The 22626-nt window shown below is 38.9% G+C and overlaps 1 protein-coding gene across 1 annotated transcript in view; it reads left to right on the top strand.

Annotated features, from left to right (window-relative positions):
* CSAD (cysteine sulfinic acid decarboxylase) overlaps positions 1-22626 on the top strand; it is a 48314-nt gene that overhangs the window by 12731 nt on the left and 12957 nt on the right. Inside the window, exons 6-10 of the mRNA XM_089691470.1 lie at positions 16198-16277; positions 17439-17493; positions 17846-17962; positions 20054-20118; positions 20984-21065. Of these exons, the coding sequence (XP_089547596.1) occupies positions 16198-16277; positions 17439-17493; positions 17846-17962; positions 20054-20118; positions 20984-21065 (399 nt within the window). The remainder of the gene's footprint in view (positions 1-16197; positions 16278-17438; positions 17494-17845; positions 17963-20053; positions 20119-20983; positions 21066-22626) is intronic.

Here is a 22626-nt window from a genome sequence, read left to right as displayed (position 1 = left end):
TCTTTTTTGAAGCAGAGCTAAACTTTCTCAATCAACATTAACTACTGTATTTTTAATCCTCATACTGTTAGCATTAGGACATAGATAACAAGGTATAATATGTTTACTTGTTTTAAAGTGATTGTAAAGGATTTTTTTCAAATAACAAACATCTCTTTAACTCATCTGCTCTGTGCAATGGAATTACATAGAGTGTCCCCGAACCTCCTCTTCTCGGGTCCCCTGCTGTCACTTCTGGCTCCTTCTCTGTCCAGGGCCACTGTGGGAAACCGCCCGCCATGAGGCACTTGTGCGTGCTCGCTCCTGAGCCCCTCTGCTGTGTCCATTGACCCTGCCCCGTCATAAGCTTTGATTGACAGCAGCAATAGCCAATGGCTCCCGGTGCCCCAACAAAATCAGTGAGACACGGAAGTGAGGGGAGAGAAGAGCTGCAGACATGCACAGCATTGGATCAAATCAGGGCTCAGGTAAGTATGTCAAGGAATGAATTAAGATTTAAAAATATTTAGGCTTTATAACCACTTTAAAAGGTTGTTTTTTTTTTTTACATTTCCTCATTTTCTTAACGGTTTCTGACTCAGGCCAAAATTATATCATACATCCCAAGAGTCTTCATGGACATTTTTTTTTCCTTTCACCTGGAGGAGGGGAGGAGGGACAGATGGATTAACCACTTCAAGTCTGGACACTTTTACCCCCTTCCTGTCCAGGCCAATTTTCAGCTTTCAGCGCTGTCACACTTTGAATGACAATTTGCGCGATCATGCAACACTATATATTTGAATTCTTTTTGTGATACACCTCTAAATTGCCCAAAAATATCTCTGAATATTATATAATAAATAAAACCACACCTCATCATACCAAATACATAAAATAAATATATATAAATAAAACTCCCAAACAAACAAAAAAACAAAAAACAATAAGTGTCCAAGTCCCAAAATTAATAATTTCCAAAAATTATTCTCTTATAAGTCCAGTGAAGCAAACCGATTCAAAATACTCCTTGGTAACCTCAAAGAAAAACAAAAAGAAAAAAATTCATAGTGTATTACCTTAAAAATATAAATTTATATACTTCACTCTGTGCACCACTCCAAACTCACACAAAATTGTGCAAATTCAATTAATTAAATATCAATCCACATAATAAATTTAAAAAATAAATCAAAAACGTGAAAACTCGTGATCACTCCAACCACAAGTGAATGGTGATACTAGGTACTAGTACCCTTTAAACTCCAGCCACAAGTGATACCAAATACCATTACCCTCTTTCAATATTTTTCAGGCATAGGCTAACATAAGGAAAAGGTCTCCATCCATCCTTCTTTTCAGGGGTATTCCTCATGCAGGTAAAAGGCTCTTTTAGACAGGATCCATAAAAAGGAACAGATTTTAATCACAACTTACATTAAAAACAGGGATATCCAGCTTCCAGCACTGATAAAACAAGTCCTGGGTTGAAAACCATATGTTTCCAACCAACAAAATAGCCGCGGCGACACTTCCGGTTGGCGTGCGTGTGTGATGACGTCACTCCCCTAACGCGTTTCGTCACTTCCGGACTTCATCTGAAGGGATCCAGACGTCTCATTGGCCTCTCCTTAAGTTTCACTGTCTCTCAATGGGATGAGGCTAACTCCGCCATCTTGAATAAGGGAAAATATCGCAAACACCCCATCTTACTTGCTACGGACCCGCACATACCGGATAGCTTCTCTAAATTCATATTTCAATGTCACACATGATTATTGTACACTCAAAACCTCTCCAAATATAAAATCATCTAACCTATGTACTGTACATATATTCGACATATCCTCTTATCCATATATTCCTAACATATTAATTATATCACAAGATAATCCACTCAATCCAAATATACCCCTAAATACAATACAATAAATTTCCAATCAAATACAATTAAACTGCTAAATCATTTGATTAAATATATATTAATATATTAACCATACTAAATACTTAAAATCTAAAAAAATGCCAAATACTCCCTCTAGTGGTCTTACTAGATAAAATCCTTGTAACAATATACTGATCCTTTTATTATGCATATTCAAATATATAATATATAAAAATCTATAATATAAAATAATTTAATAAATGCCCCTATTAATATAATCCCCACTTATTATATTTTGATAAAATTAATAGAATATAAAATATATTTAAAACCATATATATAAAATAGAGGAAAATATATATATATATATATATATATATATATATATACATATATATATATATATATATATACATATATATACATATACATACACATACATAAAAAAACGACTCCTTCAGATTCCAATCAAAAATATTTAGCCCCTTATTTTTATCTATCTGAAATAAAACAATTTAAGTCTAATTCTATATTTAATCCCTTAGGTTTTAATGTATTTAACCGAAAGATCCAAAAAGTTTCATTCTCTGACAATCTTTGGACTTTATTGCCCCCTCTCCAATGACCTTTCACAGTGTCAATTCCACAAAATTTCAGCAAACTCGGATCCGAATTGTGGAATTCCTTAAAATGTCTCGAGACACTATGATCTTTTTTACCTTTTATGATGTTCCTGACATGTTCTTCAAGTCTCACACATAAATTCCTTTTAGTTCTCCCTATATACTGGAATTGACACGGACATTCCAGCATATATGTAACATACCTTGTATTACATGTAATAAATTGCTTTATAACAACCTCCTCTCCAGTAGAGCAGGATCTAAAAGATGGGATCTTCCTATTCCTAATATTAGTAATTCTACATATCCTGCATTTTTTACAAGGATAGAATCCTTTAAGGTCAAACATATTACTGCCCGTTTTCTTTGGTGGGGAAATTACTCCTTTAACCAGGGTGCTCCTTAAATTATTAGTTTTCCTATATATAAAAGTTGGTTTCTTTGGTAAAACTGGACCCAGGACATTATCTTTCTGCAAAATTGGCCAATGTCTTATCAAGACCTTTTCAATTTCTTTAAACTGACAATTAAAACGTGAAATGAACGCATATTCTATTTTTGTTTATTCTCCTCTTTCATTTTTAATTTATTCTTGACTTTTCCTTCCCCTAGGTAATTCTGACTAATTTTAAATCTCACATCCTCTAATTTGTTTGGGTCATAGTCCTTAGATACAAACCTCTCTTTAATAACATTAGATTGTGCTATATAGTCCTCCAATCTAGAACAATTTCTCATGATTCTTGTGAACTGTCCTTTCGGTATACCTTGTATCCATTGCGGATGGTGACAACTAGTCATAGGAATGTATCCATTTCTATCAGTATCTTTAAAATAAGTTTTAAAACATAATTTATTATTAAATTTAAAAATAGTAAGATCTAGAAAATTGGCCGATTCATTACTGATATTATGCGTAAATCCCAACTCATACTCATTAGTCCCGATAAACCTCAAAAATTCTAATAAACTCTTCTCTGTTCCCTCCCAGATTACCAAAATGTCGTCAATATATCTTTTCCATATGCTTAACCCCTCCCAACTTTTACCATAGATTTCTTTTTCCTCCCATTTTGCTAAAAAAATATATTGGCCAAGCTCGGGGCGAATTTGGCGCCCATTGCAACACCCTTCTTTTGCTCATAGTAGTCTCCATTATACCAAAAATAATTCTTTCCCATTGTAAATTCCAATAATTGGATAATGAATTTTCTCTGTTTAATATGCAAATCGGTATAATTTAATAAGGCCCACTTAATAGCCTGTACTCCATCCTTATGCTTAATACTAGTATATAGGGAGTTTACGTCTATGGTAACTAGGTACATTTCTTGAGTACTTTCCATACCTTCCAATAGGCTAATCACATCCTGACTATCTTTTAAATATGACTGCATACTTTTAACCACTGGTTGCAAATAGAAATCTATATATTCTCCCACCCTTGAATGTATCGAGCCGATCCCATTAATAATGGGTCTACCCGGGGGTTCTACCAAGCTTTTATGAATTTTCGGTAATATATATATATATATATGGTATCTTACAAGATAAAGGAACCAAATGCAACACTATACCCATATGAATTTTTTTGTGTTTTTTTGAGACAGATAAAACTTTATTTTGATGGTATTTATTCACCCCTGGGATTTTTATTTTCTTTTGCTATTTAAATGAAAAAGTCTGTTTTTAATAAAAATGAAAAGTGTTTTTCTTATAAAATTTTGCAAATAAATAATCTTTCTTCATAAATCTTGGCCAAAATGTATTACGTTATCTTTTTAGTAAAAAAAAATAACCCAAATTAGTTTATAATGAAAAATTATAATTTTTTTATTTAAATTTTTTTTTTTTTTTAACATACTGTTACCCTAGTAGTACAGTGTCACCATAATGGCATTGTACTACTTGTGGGGGGTGATGAAGATTTTTTTTTTTTTTACACTGATTGCTTTTACAACCATAAAGGCTGTAAAAGCAATCATTGCTCTTTCTTTCTGGCTGCATTCTTGCAGCCATTGAGAAATACTGTGATAGCTGTGATTGGTCTATTGTGTATAGTCTTGTACCATGTGATCTCTGTGATCATTCATAGATTTCACAAGTAGTAAACAAATGATGTTAGAAGTGACATCTTGCTTACTACTATTCATGTGATCACTGATTGGCCAATCACTGATCACATGATCAGGACCTCACACTGAGGTCCCATACAGCGGTGCCCCGCGCTCCCAGGGAGCATGCACAGGCTAAAATGGCGGGCGCCATTTATGAATGGCAACTCGCTCCTGCACTGCTACCATCCGGCCGTTTATATACATGGGCTGGACGGGAAGTGGTTAAAGAAAGTTAATGCAACATAAACAATCTGCCCTTACTCAAGACGGCTGCATATAGAAATGCTAGGGGATATATTTCAAAGAGATTTCTCAACAGAATAAAGCATGGAGACATGGACGAATGAATGAGTTTGTTTTGAATATAAAAAATTAAATTTATAGAATTTTTTTTTGTGGTGCTCAGATGCAGTTAGGTCCCCGGTCACACTGGATTTGAATTGGCATGCGATTTGCATGCCATGCAACTTGCAAATCGCATGCCAAGTTGAACCCTATTGTCCACAATTACAGAGGTCATATCGGTGCGGTTCCAACTTGGTTGGAGCAGCACCGATTTCTAAAGTAGAACATGTACTACTTTTTGTGCAATTTGCATAGACATCTGTGTCAGATGTCTTTCAAATCACACCTGAAATCGGCATGTCATCCAACACTGAAGTGGCACAATTTCAAAGTCGGATTTGGTGTGACCAGGGTGTAAGTTTTGTTTTAACTGAGAAGTTGAGGTATCTTCTAATGGTCATCTGTTTTTTTTTTTGTTGTTTTTTTTTACGAAGGTTATAAAGTAGCAGTGGCATCCCGAGGCAGGTGCAGGGGGTGCGGTCTACACCGGGTGACACCGACCACACGGGGTGACACCACACCCACTCCACAAAAAGGTAAGTTGTAAAGCAAGCCGACGATCGGATCCATCCTGCGGGGATCATCGGCTTTCTTTACAACTTACCTTTTCTTGGAGCGGGTCCAGTGTCACCCCGTATAGGTTGCATGCGGACGATCCTGTGGGGTGACACCTGTGTATCGGCAAGATGTGTCTCCTATGTATATATGTCCCCCTGAAGCAACTGCGCATAACCCGGTTTCAGGCACGATCAATCGATGATAGAACTACTGCTATCATCGATTGATCGTGCCTGAAACCGGGACATGCGCAGTTGTCCCGTACCTGCTCCAAGAAAAGGTAAGTTGTAAAGAAAGCCGACGATCCCCGCAGGACGGATCAGATCTGCGGATTGAGCATAATGGATCGGAGTCCGACCCATTATGCTCAATCCGCAGATCCGATCCATTCTGCGGGGATCGTCGGAGGGGGTGTTACCAAGTGTTACCGCGCTGGGTGACACCAAACCTAGGGACGCCTCTGTAAAGTAGGATATAGGGTACAGAAAAGAAAAAGGATACCTTCGCAAGTCACTCGAAATCTGTGTTAAACTCTACATAATAATAATAGTACATATCAGGGATAAGACTGCCTGTCCTTTGTATCATAGCTCACCACCATCATGGGGAGGTTATCTATATGTCTCTGATGTATGTTAGGATTAAAACAAGAAACAAAAGTTCATGCAATGTATTAGAGTGGTCAGCAGGAGCAAGAGAATCATAATTGTATGGATGCCAAAATCCAATCCCCTATTGTCTACTAGGTGTCATTCAGGTGACTTCGGAAACTAAGGAGAAGAGAGAACTGAGAGTGAAGTAGGAAAAAATGCAAGGTTGATTGTCATCTGTTTAATATCTGTTGTAAATGTCCTTATAACACATAGTTTTGGTAAATCTAATGGAGATTATTCAGAGATTGTACATCAGACTGTATAGTCTATGGCCAACCATAAACGACAAAGGGTGGTTGGACATGCATCATGATGACATACATAAATAATTCAAACCAGTGACTTGTTTATGTATACCTGAATGCAATAAGTTGGAGGGGTGTCCCCATACCTTTGGTCAAATAATGTTTGTAAATAATATATATTGTATATAGAAACCATATATACAGCTGTAGTTGTAAAATGTATATAAACGTAAAAAATTACATAAAAAATTGTTTACAGTTCGGAAAGTTGTATTTCTGAATATCTTTTACATTTCCTGGCAGTAGAAAGGAAATCGGCATCTTCTGCTTCTAGCTATGTAAGCTGTTGATATTTATTCAAAGAAAGTACTCCGTGTTCTGATTATTTAACAATCATAATAATAATACTTGATAAAGATACTCATTTTTTGGCTGCAAGATAGACAAGCTGCAGCTGCTGTTTTATTTTTCTCTTTAAAAACGGAACACTTATGCCACCTAGAGGCAGTTTAAGTTTTGTTTCAGATAATATCACTGCTGTAACTACTAATAAAAAGCATTAGGGAAAACAGTGATCATGCAAGTATTTTCTAGGAAACCAGCAGACATTCCTGCATACTACATTCATCCTAAAGAGACATTTCACCCTACCTATCAAAAATGAAGTTTTATATCCCCAACACTTGTTCATGCAGAAATGTAAAAAAAACCCCAAAAACATACTAACTAGTCCATGAAGTTAGGTGTTGTATGCAAGCAAATGTTTCCTTACACTGCTCTTCTCTAGCACCCCATGGGTCTCTGACAGCACAATTGGATTACATGCCGCAAGCTGGCAGAGACCTCAGCTTTTTCCTGGGATACGTGACATAGGCTGTTCCCGGGATCTCAGCATGGGTTCCTGTGACACCCGTAGTATGTTTGCATATGCACAGGATCCAAATACATCAATCTACAATGCTCACTCACTGTATTGTGTCTATAGAGGAGCTGCACTGTCACATTAAGTTGCTGCCTTGATTTGGACTAAAAACACCTTCCCCATCCTCATCTCCACTACATAAGGGGTGCTGCTTTCTAGTTCACAGAAGACTTTGGAAAGTATTTTGGAAACCTGATAACATTGTTTGAGATTTTTGTCTGGTCTACAGGAAATTACAAGAGTGCAATACTTAGTGACAACACATTTTGTTGGACATGCAGAAATTGTTCTGAACCTGAAAATATCCCATAACATCTAAGGAGTGTAAGGGGCCTATGGAAATTCCAGTGTGGATACCTTTACCCAGACCTTTAAACAGCACATTTCTGCCAGCTATGACATCAAGTAGACCATGGACTGGCCTCATCATTTGTTTAGTTCTGCCTGGTCTCCTCCTTCTTATACTCCACCTCCAGGCTCCACTCTTGAGGAAGTCATAAAGTGATGAAATGCGTTGAGCGGAGTAACTTATGCCATCATCATGCCAGAAAGAGTTTTTTCTCACGCAGCTCACAAGAGTCTGGGGGAGTTCGGGCATTGTAGTTTAAGCATCGCTGAATGTGAGTTATTTTCCTGTGTGAAAATAAATGTTTATACTTTGCAGTTCATGCCCCTATTATTTTATGCATTACAACTGAGTTGGAGGAGTATTTAGTCCTTCCTTAAAGTGCAATACTGAGAATATTATCTGAAAAGCTATATGTTACTTCCTGTGGAGTTTGTCATGGAACAGCAGGAAGTTATGTCATAAATACTTACAAAATGGTGGAAATGTTTGCAAAATTGGAGATGTCCATGAAAAATTAAATGGCGTCAATTCGAAATGATTTGGGTCAAATGTTGACATGAGTGGAAGAAGTAGAGGGGAAAATGGAGACATATGCACAAGTAATCAATAAATTAGAAAATCAGGTAGAAGCGCTGCAAAGAACAGAGAAAGCTCTCCTTTAAACTGGAAGACCAAGAGAATGGAGAGATAAGAAATAATTTAAGAATCCACGCCCTACCGTTAGAGTCCCAAGGGAGGGCTTGCGGGATAAAATAGTGTGTTTAATCCATTGATGGGTAGATCAGAAACACAACACTTGAAAATGGAGAGAGTACATTGGATTCAGCGACCACAAGGAGTGGCAGCAGATTTTCCCAGAGATATGATTGTCAGATTCCACCACTATGAGGACAGAGAAAGAATATGAAAAAGAATTGCATAAGACCACTGAAATAAAATATGGAGAAACAAAACTGCAAATTTGTGCCGACATCGCATCGGAGACATTAGCCAGAAGATCTTTGAAACCGTTGTTGGAACAGATGAGGGAGAAAAAAGTTTGATATAACTGGGGCTTCTCGGCATGTTTGATTGGGTGGAAAGATGGGAAATCAGCAAGTTTGAGATTCCCAGAAGAAGTAAGTGACTTCTGTGAAAAATTAGACTTACAGGAAATGGACATTGTGAGGTGGACAGTGGGGCCTAAAGAGTGCTCAGAGTTTGGAAAAGAAAAGTGGCAGAGGGTAACTAAAAGGAGAATGTGAACCAGTGTGGGACGGGGAGAGGGGGAAGGAGGGGGATTTCCCCAGTTGCTCCTAAGCCTCAATTTTATTTTATTTTGTTGTTTTTTTTTCCCTCTTCCTCTCTCTTTACCTCTCCCCTATCTCTTTTCCCCACCGGTGTTACGATTCTCTCGTCTGATAAAGTAGGAAGGCTAGATAGGCAGTAGGAATTACGAGGAAGATTAGTAGGAAATGCTGGGATGTTTGGATGCCAAATTTGCTCTTAAACTCTAGATCCCCTATGCTGCGAGATAGGGGCAGAGTAGGTGTGTGTGTTCAGAGCCACACCCTAACATAGGAATCAATAGTGGGAATGACCCATGACAGATTCTAGGGCAATATCTAGTCCAGGGTTTTTTTAAAAGTAATAAAAGAAAGGACAAGGGAGGGTGAGAGATGGGGGGAGGTCAGATGGTTGGAGGGGGGGGGGGAGGGTGAGAGGGAGGGGAGAGAATGTCCAGGTTCTGTATTATCTTTGTCTATGTCCCTTTGAAGGGAAATTCAGAGAGGTGACACAGCTGTAGAAATGAGTTTGATCAGTTTTATAACATATAACGTGAAAGGTTTAAACTCTCCAACTAAAAGACACAAATTACTTGGGGAAATCCACCAATACTCTATGGATGTAGTGGTTTTACAAGAGACACATATGTCCTATGATACAAATGTTAAGTTATACTCGAGGCATTATCCAACCTGGTATTATGCCGATTCACCAATAAAAAGAGCCAAAGGAGTAGCAATTGGGTTCTCAAAAGATGTAAGTTTCATTCTGGAAGAGAGACTGGTAGATCTAAAAGGTTAGTTTCTACTACTGAGAGGAAAATTACAAGCAGTTGATTGAATATTAGTTAACATCTATTGTCCAAATAACAACCCATTAGTATTTCTGGAGACTATGTTAGAAAACTCAATGATTTCAAAAGGGGATGCCTGATTGTTGCAGGAAATTTTAATTTTTGGTTGGATCCATGGATAGATAAATCATTAAGTGCGCATTGAGAATGTGGTGGAAAATTTAAACTGTTGAAAAAGAAGTTACATCAATATAATTTGATAGATATGTGGAGGTTGAAACATGCAAGAGAAAGGGATTATACCTTTTTCTCTCCAGCACACAGATCGTGTTCAGGACTGAACTATATAATGATCGAACACGGACAATTGGAGTCATTGGTTAAGTCTAACATAGAGATTATGTCTCTGTCGGATCATGCACCAGTCACAATGAGACTACGTGTAGGAGAGGAGCGGAATAGAATAACTATGTGGAGATTAAACAAGATGCTTATACAAGATCCGGAATTAGAGAAAAGGTTAAGAAAGGAAATAGAGCAATTCTTTGCACAGAATGAGTCTGAGGAGGTATCTGTTGCTACAATCTGGGAGGTTCAGAAGGCATTAATCAGGGGAATTCTGATTTCGATGGGGGCAGAAAAAAAGAAAGATGAGGAAAAAAATAGGGCTGATGACAGAGAAGTTGTATAATTTAGAACAATTACATAAAAAGAAATTGAATTCAGAAATACACCAAAAGATAACCCTTTAAAGAGACAAGAACTGAAAGTTCTAATGAAATTTGAAACAAGAACAATTTTTTTAATAGGCTCTCAAAAGATTTATATCATTGGGGGAATCGATCAGGGAAATACCTAATGAAAGATTAAAGGAAAAGAAATCAAGGAATTATATAGAAAAAAATGAAAGATGAAAAAGGAGAAATGGTACCACTGATATCACTAATAAGTTTCAAAAATATTATAGTAGGTTGTACTATGTAAAGTTTGGGGACCAGAAAGAAACAGAGGATGAAAGAAAGGGAAAAAGGCAGAAATATTTAAAGAAGATTGGCCTACCAAGAATCCCAGAAGAAAAGATAGAGGCACTAGAGAGAGCTATCTCCCAGGAGGAAATTATTTTGGCATTTAAGGGTATGGCAGCAGGAAAGAGCCCAGGCCCTGATGGATATAGGGTGGGCTATTACAAGAACTTTAAAGATATACTGGTTCCTAGAATATACATATATATGAATGCGTTAGGAGAGGGGCTGGGAATGAGGGAAGAATCATTGCAAGCATATATAACAATCATACTTAAGAAGGGAAAGATGGGGCTGAATTTGCCAGCTACAGACCTAAATCACTACTGAATATAGACACAAAATTATATGCAAAAGTTTTGGCAACTAGGATGAAAGAACTGATGACAGAATGGATACACTTGGACCAAGTGGGATTCATTCCTGGCAGAGAAGGGAGGGAAAATGACCGGACATCACAGTTCCTCTTACAGAAAACAAAAAGAAAAAAACAAATAAGGGGTCAGCATCAGCTGGTGAGTGTGCGCACAACAGGGGATGCACGAATATGGAGCATGGAGGTGAAGTGTGGGAAGGATTGGCCCTTATTTCAATTCATCAGGGTTGTTTTATTGAGAATCTGGGATTTGTGGTACACAGGTGAAAATATTGAGTGGAATGTATCAGAGTTTTTTTCTTTTAACATAATTGGCACTTGAAAGATTTTCTTTTGTTTCTGTATCCAATGTGTGGTATTTATTTCTAGACTGAGCACATGGTAGCAATTTGTGAGCAGAGGAGTTATTAGGTAAGTGCTGGGTATTTAGTGGTAGTACGATATTAGATACAAAAGGTTTCAATGCTCAGATATTTGTTGAAATGTCTATCCATGTACAATGTCCTGGTTTCATAGTGAATTATCAAGATTTTACAAATGGTCTGATCAACCAATCATCCCAGTTTATTGCTCTTGTTCAATCTTATTACACACATGCACACTCCTTTTCCTGAAATGGTCAGCACTGTCTATAGCAAACATTTTTCCTTGCCCATATGTAAAAGCTCCTCCTTAAAAACAAGCACACATAATACATTAAAGTGGTATTATACCCAATGTCAAACATGTATTATATTGCAGCTTACCAATTCTTAGATGTGACGGCTGAAAAAGAACAAGCTCTCTTGTAGATGTATCAGTTACTGGGATGAGACCAAGCATGTACCACTAATAGGGGCGCATACAATGATCAGCTTTTATTTACATTATTTATGTACAACCTTTATCCCAAAAGGAAAAACAAACTGTTGCTGTGACTGCTTATAAATTGTGAGCTGGAGTTTGGCTTCAATTTGTTAGTGTATCTAAATCTGCTAGTCCATATAACACTTTCCTCAACCAGACTGACAATGCAGGTGTCCAAAGAGGCTCCCTGTGCTCATTTATTCAGAGTGGAGGCATGCTAATAAAAGAGGTGTGTTACTGGCCAGATCACCAGGTGCAAACAGAGGGGAAAACAAATTCTTACGCACATGGCAGCCGTGGTTGGACCAGTTTCCATTGATAAGCCTGCCTGCGTGTTTTTTGTGGACTCGTAAAACGTATATTGTGCTCAGCTGCATTGGCCACGGACCCCCCCCCCCCCCATCCCCTCCCTCCAACTCCCTCACCCTCCCCTCCTTCCTTTTGCTTCTATCTCCTCTTTCCTTTTTTTCTTCTATTGCCACACTTTGCTCAAAATCATCAGTTGCCCTCATGTTGGGCTAACCTATTGAGCACTTTCCATTATACAGGAAGGCTTTCATGATAGCCAAATGGAATCTTGGCTTGGCCTTTAGGCCTCTCTTGTATACATGTCAACTCCAGGTGTTGTCTTGATCACCATTTGCCGTGTTTCACATCTTTGTGGTGTTTTTTGCAATATCTATTTTTGCGACATTGGTTTAAAACTGTATCTCTATTCACCTCCTTTAGTGGAGTGTATTGTTAAACCGGCACCTAACTTTTGTTACTGTTAACTCATTATGGTCTACAATAGGCCCATTTGTCAGTGCTGTGGATGGTCTAATCTCATGACAACTGTTACTTATGATCCTGATGTATGTTACTTGCTTTTTCTGTATGCACTTTTTTCTTAAGAAAAAATATTGTGAAAGAAAACAGAGGGAAAAAAGCCTAAAAAAAGAAAACACATGCAGCCACCACACCTAACGACAGTAAGGCTGCAATATTTTACATTCTTGGTTTTGGTTTAATGCCACTTTAGGTATATGTTGCTGAAATTGACAATAAATTACGTTCTTAATGCCAAACTGACTGTTTTCCATAAACATGTGAAAATTGAAGATGGCCAGCCCTGTTTACTGGCAGTAAAAGCACCATTCTAGAGTACAACAGCTTGCTGTGAACTGGAATTCCTCCACCCTCTCAAGTACAATGGCCTGGATTGTAGAAGTCAACATAGCCTTTTTACAAAGGAGCATTAAACCGCATCACATACAGTATGCACTGCAAGAATGTACTCAACAATGAACTTATTTCTCTACATAGAAAGATGGTGCTTTTACAGTCACAGGATTTCATGTATTCTTCTGACTGAAACAAAATCATATCAATGTAAAATGTTATCCATAAAAGGAACCAATGTGCTGAGAATACTATTAATTATTACAAAATAAATGGAACTGCATCAGCAGTAGTTTGAATACATTATTAAGCAACGTTGCTGTTAGAAGCAAGTTGTGTCCATTAAAGTACTAGTTAAGGCTCGTTCACACAGATTCAATGAAAATAAATATTATCGTGTGATTTCACATGTGCTGCCATTTGATTAGGATGTGTTGCATGTTTTTAAGCTTTGTTCGATGGATTTGAAATACAATACAACATGAACTGCAGAATGCAAGATATCTTCAAAGCACTGGATGGACTTTTGTCTTTTTTCAGCCAGGCTAACTATGTAACACTGCAATACATTGTTGGGCCACATTGATATGAGTGCATTTGTAATGTAGCATACAGTTGTCAGTATTACAAAATTGCATCTGTGTGCAATTTCATCTCCTTTTCTCTGTGAGATACTGTGTATATATTCACTATATTGCCAAAAGTATTGGGACACCCCTCCAGATCACTGGATTCAGGTGTTCCAAACACCTCCATGGACACAGGTGTATAAAATCAAGCACCTAGGCATGCAGACTGCTTCTACAAACATTTGTGAAAGAATGGGTCGCTCTCAGGAGCTCCGTGAAATCAAGCATGGTTACTGTGATAGGCTGCCACCTGTGTAATAAGTTCATCCCTGAATCTTCCTTGCTACTAAATATTCCACCGTCAAATGTTATTTTAACAAAGTGGAAGCAGCTGGGAACAACAGCAACTCATCAATGAAGTGGTAAGCCATGTAAAATGACAGAGCGGGGTCACACAGGCGCACAGTGTGCAGAAGTCGCCAACTGTCTGCAGAGCACATAGCTAAAGACCTTCAAACTCTGTGTGGCCTTCAGATTAGCACAACAGTGTGTAGAAAGCTTAATGGAATGGGTTTCCATGGCCGAGCAGCTGCATCCAAGCCTTCGTCACCAAGTGCAATACAAAGCGTCAGATGTCACATGCCGCCACTGGACTCTAGAGCAGTGGAGATGTGTTTTCTGGAGTGACGAATCGCTTCCCTGTCTGTCAATCTGATGGATGTGTCTGGGTTTGGCAGTTGCCAGGAGAGCGGTACTTGCATGACTATATTGTTCCAACTGTAATTATGGTGTGGAGCTGTTTTTCAGGACTTGGGCTTGACCCCTTAGTTCCAATGAAGGGAACTCTTAAGGCATCAGCATACACAAAGACATTTTGGACAATTTCATGCTCCCAACTTTGTGGGAACAGTTTGGGGGTGGCCCCTTCCTGTTCCAACATGACTGCGGACCAGTGCACAAAGCAAGGTCCAGAAAGACATGGATGAGCAAGTCTGGGTGGAGGAACTTGACTGACCTGCACAGAGTCCTAACCTCAACCTGATAGAACACCTTTGGGATGAATTAGAGCAGAGACTGCGAGCTAGGCCTTCTTGTCCATCATCAGTGCTTGACCTCACAAATGTGCTTCTGGAAGAATGGTCAAACATTCCCATAGACACACTCCTAAACCTTGTGGACAGCCTTCCCAGAAGAGTTGAAGCTGTTATAGCTACAAAGGGTGAGCCAACTCAATATTGAACCCTATGGACAAAGACTGGGATACCATTAAAGTTCATATGCATGTAAAGGCAGGTGGCCCAATACTTTTGGCAATATAGTGTGTGTGTGTGTGTATGTATGTATGTATGTATGTATGTGTATATATATATATATATATATATATATATATTATGGGAAGCTTGGGATCACCAACCAGCTGTTTGTAAAAGTAAAAGCGTATAGTTCCTTCAAAAGCAAGGCAATAATAACACCTTTCTTCAGCAAAGCATATACAAACAGTCCATACTTCTGGTATATTGAAACAATATTATGGCTTACCACTAGTATAACTGTTCCACACCTGGGTTAAGGTTCCTTTCTGCTTCAGGGTACAGGAAATGCTGCAGGAGCTCAGCAAAGTCTCAGTTGCCAGACAGTCCACACTTTCTCACAGCTGTGAACTACTCCACCTCACCTCAGACACATGCTGATTCATTCCTGTTCATTTTCAGGCCTCCCTTGCAGGTGGGTTAACCTTTTTAGAACAAGAGTCCCTGTCAGGGTTGGAGGCTCATTCCCACTCAAAGTCTCTCTGAGCCTCCAGATTCTGGGTCCCAAATGAGGACTTACTGATCCTGACAGATCTGTAAACAGACCTCTGCTTTCCAACCAGACTACCCCAGAATCATCCCTGATTACATAAAAATATCCTATTGTCCCCCTTAAGGGGACCACAACCCAGTTAATTGAAAAACAAACCTGTCTTCCAGGGTCAAGTTTGCAAGGATATATGGCTGAAAAAAATCATGGTAAAACCATGGGTGTCCAAGGCAAAAAACGGATGACCCTTCCCACTGCAGCTTTCCTCCACTCCAAATTAAAAGTTCAGAAAAACTTCTGCTTTTAGTAGTGAAGCCTCATTTTTTGTGTCTGATCTTGTAGAATGTTTGATGTCAGAGTTTTTAAAAACTGAGCTACAGAAGAATTTATCAGTTTTAAAATGATTTCTAGTTTAGATAAAGAGTTTTATTTTACTTTGTTAGACATACATACACTGATAAACGATAAGAGATATGAAACATGAGATCAAGTTGCGTTGTGACTATCACTGAAATGGTTGAGCAGTAATAAAATGTAAAGTTTGGAAAGTTGTTTTTTTTTTTTTATTCAGAATACTATTTATAATACATTGTAAAAACCTGACTCCAAATGTTTCCTAATTTGTACCTTTGTAGTTCTAAAACTTTAAAATGAACCATCAATGCATAGTCTGATCTAATTTCTATAGAGTCACTACTCAATCCAGAAGGGTGCAGCATTCCTCGGGATTGGGACTGAAAATGTTATTCTTGTGAAGACAAACAGCAGGTAACAATGAATACTAATGAAAGTGCATAGAAGGAACTGGTTCTTAAGTTTGTTTGCTGTTTCAGCCATTCATGGCTTTAATAATGATCACTCATTTGTAAATATAAGTTTTTATATTTCTATTTTTATTATAACTCAAGGCCATAACTATGTGTGACAGTCCCATAGCAAAATGATCATGGAACCCCTATTTCTTTATCATCATCTCAAAGATAATTACTTTAATTATCTAGAAAAGTAATTGTTTTCTTAGGAATTTCATAGAAGTCCAAATGTACTATACTGTATTTATGAAAATTGTATTACCACCTGTAAAAATCACTATGTATTCAAACAGCTCCGGGCCCCATAGCAGTCGCATAGCCTGTTATGGCTATGGTTAGGCCCATGCTCCTGCCCTATAATATCCAGTGGCTCTTCACTGTTAGAGGAGTAAAGGTTAGTCTAGGTTGTCATTGATACTGCCAGTCACCTGGTCTATTCCAGTCCTTGAGGAACAGGGAAAGTCCAGCCTAGGAAAGGAGGAGGGGTTACTAGAAAAACAGAGGGGGGTCTAAGCGGTCAGTAGTAGAAAATGACTCCTCAATTCTAATCACCTGGGCTTTTATCTAGACCTAGGTATAATGGAGAATTCAAAGACTTTTGATGACCTTTAACATAGACTCTGCATTTGAAAACACATATTGTATTGCACCTAAGAATTGCTGCCAAGAAATGAAATACAGTAAGAACTCAAAAGTTGAAGGCTGTACAGCAGAAAGAAAGGACATAAAGGTATAAAGGATGTAAAGAAAAAAATGGTGTGCAAAGTAAGGGGAAAGAAAAGTAGGTTCACAGAAAACACGTTCACATGGCACTTATAAAACAACTCCTCTAGCCTAAATTAGGCAAATCATAGAAATTATACTGAACAATTCCTTACAGAAATTAATGATAAAAAGGGACAATAATTTCAACCCACATTATACCTAGATCTTCCCAAATTCTCTCTAGATCAATCACCTAACAGATACAGTATCTATCCAGGATATTCACTGACAGAAAGAATGACAGACAGACACACTCATCAGTTATTGTAATGACTGATATGCCCTTCATTTGAAAAGTGTATGCCATGTGTTTTCGATGGTCTGCTTTACATTTGTCTTTTTTTTAATACAGGGGGAAAATGGAGCCAGAAGACCTTGAGCATAAAATACGACAGGCAAAATCAATGGTAATGTGTCAATCAGGAGATATGAAATGCCATGTTGAAGCATTACTACATTCTATTGACTGAACTACCTTCACCAGATTAACACCTACATTATCTTCTTCCCTTGATGCCACCAGATTTCAGGCTTATCCTACATACATATACTGTAGATCAGTACATATGAAATGTCATGTGGAAGCATTATAACATTCTATTGAGTGAACCCTCTCCCAGGCCAACTCCTACATTATCGTCTTCACCTGATGCTCACCATAGTCATGTCTATCCTCTATACATCTACTGTAGCTACCTGTATCTCTCCCTATCCTGTAAAATTATGTAATCACCGAGATCACATCTTTTTTTATTGTAGGGTTCTGTCCCTTTCCTTGTTAGTACAACTTGTGGGACAACTGTTTTAGGTGCTTTTGATCCCCTCCCAGACATCGCTGAAGTGTGTGAGCAACATGGTATTTGGTTACACGTTGATGTAAGTATAACTTCATGTGCATTGTAAAATGTGATTGGACAGTTTTGTTCATCTGTAGATTAAAGTAAACATGTCACAAACCTGTGCAATTCTACATATGATGAAAAAAATGCACAAACAAAGGTTACTCCGTGTTGAAACAACCTGCAGATCCAGAGACATAGGCAGCTAATGTTATATGCAAATCTCAACTTATCCTGTAAAAGGTGAACTTGCCACTGTCCCACCCTCCCGAGCCTCCGTATTTTGTCTTTTACATGAGTTGTCTCATTAACATGCAGAAGGCTTCAAAGGTAGAAGAAGGTGAGGCCAGAAGCAAGCTGCAAAAGACTCCTCCTTTAACAGTAGATATCTCCCCTGACAACATATGACCCCCAGTAACAATAGATCCCCCACCAGTAACAATAGACCTCCCCAGTAACAATACTACCCCCCGTAATAATAGACAATATAAGACCCCCCAGTGATAATCCCCCAGCAACAATAGATAGATCCTCCAGCATATCCCAGCACCCCTTGCCATTCATACATCCAGTGCTGGAGTGCTGCTTTTCCCCCCATTCCTGCTGAAAAAAAAAGCCCTGGTAATAACACTTCAGTCACAGTTTTGTGAGAAGCCAACAGGTAACTGACCCACTGGTGGAAAAATGTGTAGTATTACCTCAAGTGCTACTTCCTTTTTAAATATACTGAATTTCTGTTTTTTTGTTTTTGAATGTATAAAAGGAAGCATGGAAAATGGGTAGTAGTAGAGATAGGGATCCCAAATAAAATAATTATATATGAGATCTAGATATAAGGGGGTCAATTTATTAAAGGATTTTGCATGTGAGATTTTTTTCAGAAATATCCCATTGGACAGTAAAGGAGTAAATTCATCAAAGTAAAATATCAAATGTGAGGAAAATATAGCCCTTTGTTAAAAATGTGAGGTAAACACCACTAAAAAAAAAAGAGAGAAATCATTCAAGTCAACTCACTAAAGAACACACACATTCATTATTTATCACCTACCAGTAGGCAGTCAATATTTTATTAATATTATTATTATACAGGATTTATATAGCGTCAACAGTGGGCCCTGCTCATCATAGCTTGCAATCTAGGAGTATTTTAGCAATGTACAAAATAGCAATGAGGAAAACTCTGCACTGGCCAGTAAATTAACCCTGGGTTCACACATATGCATGTTGAAATTGCACTGGGATTCAAGGATGCAATTGTATGTGAATACCCTTGCGTTTTTACTGCAAATTTAGTGCTGCTGCGATTTTCATTCTGCCTACGTATGCTAAAAATGCTGTTCATCCTCTACAAAGCTGCCTTCCAACCACTTCTACTAATATGCAATTTCTGTGCGGTGCAATTTGATCCATACATTTTTTATGGCTCAAATCGCACTGCATCCACACCAAAACAGTGCAGGACCCTTTTTTAGTCCACACCAGAATTGGGTCGCATGGGTGTTCACATCACACCGTGTTTTGCGAACTGATTTCGGGGTGTCTTTAACTTAAAATACTCACCCACAGTAGTTTGTATGAACAGGATGCAATGATGATGCGGTGTGAAAATCGCACAGAAACTGAATTCCACACCGCATCAGTGTGAACCCGGGCTCAGGGACTTTTTTAAACGCAAAACGTTGCGTTTTTTGGTTCTATAGACTTTAATATAGACGCTGCAAAAAAGCATGTAGTTGATGCGTTTTTGATGTATTTTTGATGCGCTTTAATCTGCCTAGCAACAAGGAAAAAAAATGCAAAATGCATCAAAAATGTGGCAACAACGCATATGCAAAAACGCAAAACACACAGCGAAAAAGCACTGCAGAAACAGATCAAACGCAAACTGCATAGGTGTGATCCTAGCCTTAGGAAGGAAACCTCTCTATCTGAACATGGAACACAATCTCCATGTACTCCATTTTGTGGAATGTAGTGGAACTTACAACTTACTTTTAAATGACTATTATGGAAGTGGCAGCTCAGCAGTTATGCAGATTGTAGTTGTATTCAACATACAACAAATTGTGAAGTAAATCAACTATTCTGTTATTAACATTCTAATAAATGTATTACAATCCAACAGGCTGCTTGGGGAGGCAGTGCTCTTTTATCCAACCGCCATAGGCACCTCCTGAATGGAATTGAAAGGTAAGTAGTGACATTGATGTTACAAACTTCATGGAGACTATTATTAAAATTTTTTTATTAAACAAACAGATGGGCTGTGCAAAAACTGCTTATGAAGAGTCTACAAAGGAGCTTTAATAAAGAAGTCTATGTAAATTGACAACAACATGAGGTTTGAGGTTTGAGGTTTGCGAAAAGTCTGGCAGACTAGGACCGCAGGCATTTGGAGGCCTGTAAGGTTGACCAGGTTGAAAAGGGTAACGCAGACCCTTTACAAAGTAAAATAACAGGTTGCTGATAGCATTGGTTACTAATGGATGTGCTTTATCTGTGCAGAGTGCATCATCTTTTTCTACTACTACCATACAGATTATCTATTTCATAGGGAAAAGAACTGTAGCTCATGGCTACAGAGTTGGAGATGGTCTTTCATTATTTTAATTCGTCTTACCTAATGATGGAATGGAATTTGTCAATCATGGCTTACTATGCCTATCACCCAGGGGTGGACTGACAACTCATGGGGCCCCTGGGCAATAGGGGATCATGGGGCCCCTGTGTCCTTGCCCAAACTCAAAAAAGCCTATGCAAAAGGTACCAGGTGCATCTCATGGGGCCCCCTACTGACCCTGGGCCCTCGGGCAGTGCCTGAGTTTCCAAATGGTCAGTCCGCCCCTGCTATCACCACATAGTCCCAGTGACTACAGCAAGTGACATTACATCAAGCCTATGGTACTTGAACTCTATGGAGGATTATTGAAGATAATACAATCATGAAGAATATCTTATGTGAAATGTTTGCTTGAATCCAGATAACTTTAAATGTATTAATGGTGGTGATTTTACTTTAAATGCATTCTGTTCAAGAGTGTTGACTTCTTTACAGAGCAAATTCAGTAACCTGGAATCCCCATAAACTGCTGGGTGCTGGTTTGCAGTGTTCTGCTTTTCTCCTCCAAGACACAACGGTAAGTTGTCAGAAAAGAAACATCTCTTTTTTTGTCCCCTTTCTATACTATTATATCAAAGTTTACAATCCTTCTGTCATAACTGTTATAGAAAATTTAAAGCAGAATTCCAGGCAAAAATGTTTTTGTACCACACATTGGGGTTGTGCCCGCACTGCTTGTTTGTGTCTAGGGGTGATGAAAGCAAATATATACTTATCTAATCCGCCGATCCTCCGAGCGCAAAACTGTTCCCAGCTGCACGTTAGCAGTCTTGTGAATAGACTGTTTCCGACATCATCATTCACCGGCTCCGGGTTTGAGGACGGAAGGAACAGTCCACCGCTAGACGTGGGGGAACGCCATTTTTAGGAGGTTCAAAGGACAGGGTAAGTATAGCCTTCCAGGGCCCCCCTGGACAAAACGAGCAGTTAACCCATGCAGTGTGGGCACAGACCCACTGCATGGAGCAAAAAAAAAAGTACATGGAGTTCTGCGTTAACAATGAAAAACACAATGCTAAAAAAACCCCAAAGTTTTAGAGAATTCACTTATTTATACCCCACTCACCAGACCAGATCATTAGTTCATCCCTTTGCAACAAAGATGTTTTTATTTGTGTTGGTCTACAAATACCCCTAGTCATATACACATACGGTATATGTTACATATGCTCCCTATTCTCCCACAGGGTCCTTGCACACAGGGCGGACCCGTTTAGCGGATCTGCTTGCTCAGCGGGTGATCTCTCAGCGGATCTGCTTGCTCAGCGGGTGATCTCTCCACTGATCCCCGCTGAGCAGGAGGATGACAGCTCTGTGTCCCCTCCGCTGCTGCAGAGCAGACATAGAGCTGCTCACTCTCCTCATTGGGCAGTTGGATGAAAACGGACCGCCTGTCCGTTTTCATCCAATCCGATGGACGGAAGGGGAATTGGATCCCCATCCGTCCCTTTTTGGCGGATCTGATGTCGGCTGGTGTAAACAGACATATGTTCGTTTACACCCACCGCTCCATAGAGGAGAATGGAGACTTCGATCAGGTCCACCTGAAAAACTGGCAGGCAGACCTGATCAGAACGTCCAACACCCTGGTCACATCAAGTCTGACTTTGAAATCGTGCGACTTACAGTGAAGTCGCACAATTTCAAAAGTCGGGGGACATGCCAATTTCAGGTGCGATTTGCAAGACATCTGACACAAATCACATGAAAGGTAGTGCATGTACTACTTTAGAAATCGGTGTGGCTCCGACCAAGTCGGAACCTCGCCGATTTGTTGTAGATGTGGACAATAGGGTGCGACTTGGCATACGATTTGCGAGTCGCATGGCATGCAAATCACATGCCAGGTCACACCCAGTGCGACCGGGTTGTTAGTGTTAATGTGCAGCTGCAAGGCTTATGCAGGCCATAAATAATGCAATTTTCTTTCCCTCCACCACAGGTAGATGAACTTTTTTACAACCAGGGTGCCTTACATGGATCGATTTTTGGCTGGTCCCTGCTGAACCAGTCGAATTTTGATCCATGTATCGCAGGCTTTATAAGCTTTTATCCCTCTGTCTCTTGTTCCCCCTTAC

This window comes from Staurois parvus, unplaced genomic scaffold, assembly GCF_062004578.1.
Source record: "Staurois parvus isolate SC_StPar_1 unplaced genomic scaffold, SC_StPar_1.0 ptg000562l, whole genome shotgun sequence".
NCBI classification, from domain to species: domain Eukaryota; kingdom Metazoa; phylum Chordata; class Amphibia; order Anura; family Ranidae; genus Staurois; species Staurois parvus.
Note: the sequence above shows the minus strand (reverse complement) of the source record. Positions and strands in the feature narration are given on the sequence as shown.